At 31.3% G+C, this 2,413-nt stretch overlaps 1 protein-coding gene across 1 annotated transcript in view; it reads left to right on the forward strand.

Annotated features, from left to right (window-relative positions):
* The window catches only part of LMBRD1 (LMBR1 domain containing 1), a 116,299-nt gene that overhangs the window by 72,501 nt on the left and 41,385 nt on the right, over positions 1-2,413 (forward strand). The window contains 1 exon segment of the mRNA XM_019628231.1: positions 2,004-2,129. Coding sequence (XP_019483776.1) covers positions 2,004-2,129 — 126 coding nt within the window.

The raw sequence follows: 2,413 nt of genomic DNA on the forward strand, positions 1-2,413 counted from the left end.
GAGTGGCTTAGTTGGTTAAGAGCTTGCTCAAGGGTTTGAGCTCTCAGTAACAGCGGTTCGAGTCCGGTCTGAGCTGAGCTGCCGCTGAGTTGCCAATAGGTGGCAGGATAGCTCAGCTAAGACAAGACAGGACAGGACAGGACAAGACAAGAAGACAAGACACAAAAAACAAATAACAAAAAAAAATACTGCCAGAGGTCAATAAAAAATAAATAAATTAAAAAAAAAAAAGAGTTCTAACGCAGCCAGGGAGCAAAGACAGTTACAAAGTAACCTGTATCAAGCTATCATCAGACTTCTCAGCAAAAATGCTATATAGGCCAGGAAAGAGTGGAATAACATATTCAAAATATTGAAAGATTAAAGTTGCCAACCAAGAATAATCTATCCATCAAAGTTATCCTTCAGATATGAAGGAGAAGTAGAGGCTTTCACAGTAAAATAAAAGCTGAAGGAGTTCATCATCATAAAACCTGCCTTATAAGAAATGTTGAAAGGAGCTCTTCTACTGGAAATGGAAGAGTAAACGTATATACAAAACTGAGTAAGGTGATAAACACAGAGTCAGAAAATTGCAACTTTATTACAGAATTAGGGTGTTAAACAATTACAGCATAAATGTTAAAGGGAAAAAAAGCATTAAAGAGAACTATAGCTACTTCAATTAGGTAACAACTAACAGGGAAGACTATAGCAATATAGGTCTACCTCAAGAAACAAGAAAAATCGCAAATAAACAATCTAACCATACACTTTAAATAACTAGAAAAGGAGGAACAAATGAAATCCAAAGTCTTCATAGAAGAAAGGAAATTGTAAAATTCAGAGCAGAAATTAATGCAATAAAGACTAAAAAAACAAAGAAAGAATTGGTCCTTTGAAAAGATATACAAAATTGTCAAACCTCTCGCTATATTCACTAAGAAGAAAAAGAGACAAATAAATAAAATTAGAAATGAAAGAGGAGGTTATAATGGATACCACAGAAATACAAAGGGTCATAAGACAATACTATGAAAGGCTATAGATATTTTCAAATACAGCAAATTGGGCAACCTGGAAGAAATGGATACATTTTTAGAATCGTGCAACCTTCCTAGGCTGAATCCTGAAGAAATAGAAAATCTGAATAGAGTAATCACTAGTAAGGGAATTGAAACAGTAATCAAAATCTCTCCCTAAAAGAAACCCAGGACTAGATGACTTCATTAGTGAATTCTACTGAACATTCAAAAGATTTAATACATGTTTTTCTCAATCTTTAAAAAAATTGAAGAGAAGGGTATGTTTCCTAACTTATTTTACAAGGCCAACGTTATTCTGAACGAAAACCAGACAAGCACAACAGAAAACAAGAAAATGACAGGCCAGTATCTGTCAGAAGAACACTGATGCAGAAATCCTCAGCAAAATATTAGCAAACCAAAAACAACAATATATTAAAAANAAAAAAAATTGTAGGAAAATATTTAAAATACTTAGCAAGAAGATTGATTATAAATATTTAGAACTTGTAAATAAACTATGTACAGATAATTGATATGCTAATCAAATAACATGTATATTAAAATAGTTACATTTTACTAAGGATTTACTTTATATACTTGGAGAAAATTGTTTTTTTCTATAGGAAATAATTTTGTAAATTGTTTTTAGGAGTACACACTGTCTTAACCTCTGATTAGCCTGAAGCTATAATTGATTGCTTTAATAAATTATTATATTTATGTTAATTTTGCAATTTGTCCTTTGAGGACTAAATATTGTTTATTCTGGGAATAGTTAGTATTACATATGTAACTAAGTGTAAGTGAAATAAACGGGAGAAATGTGACACATTATAATCATGATTCACTCACATATACCATGTTCTTCAGTGACTATACCCCTTTACAACTGCTTACTGTTTTTGTAATTACTTTAAATAACATTTTTACCTGAAAATTGTGTATAATATGTTTAAGATAGTATTCTAAATCACATTTTAATTTTGTTTCTTTTAGGCCTATGGCATGTCGGCATTACCTTTAAATCTGATAAAAGGCACTAGAAGTGCTGCTTATGAACGTTTAGAAAACACCGAAGACATTGAAGAAGTAGAACAACATATTCAAACGATTAAGTCAAAAGTGAGTGGATATTTTATTGTAATGGGGAAACATGAAATTACTTTGTCTTTTGGCTAGTTTCTGATGTGACTTAGACATTGACAAACACATAGTTTTGACATTGAATTTTTCTAACATACCCTTCAAGAACCATGCCTGTATATATATATATATATTTTTTTTAATTGTCTTCTGTGAAATATAGGACAGTGTCAGTTTGAGAATTCCTATTAGTGTTTGAATAACTAAAACACAAAAAGTTCTACGTATGACCAAAACTGCTCATTTCAGGTATGATGATTCCA

This window comes from Hipposideros armiger, unplaced genomic scaffold, assembly GCF_001890085.2.
Source record: "Hipposideros armiger isolate ML-2016 unplaced genomic scaffold, ASM189008v1 scaffold_764, whole genome shotgun sequence".
Classification (NCBI taxonomy): domain Eukaryota; kingdom Metazoa; phylum Chordata; class Mammalia; order Chiroptera; family Hipposideridae; genus Hipposideros; species Hipposideros armiger.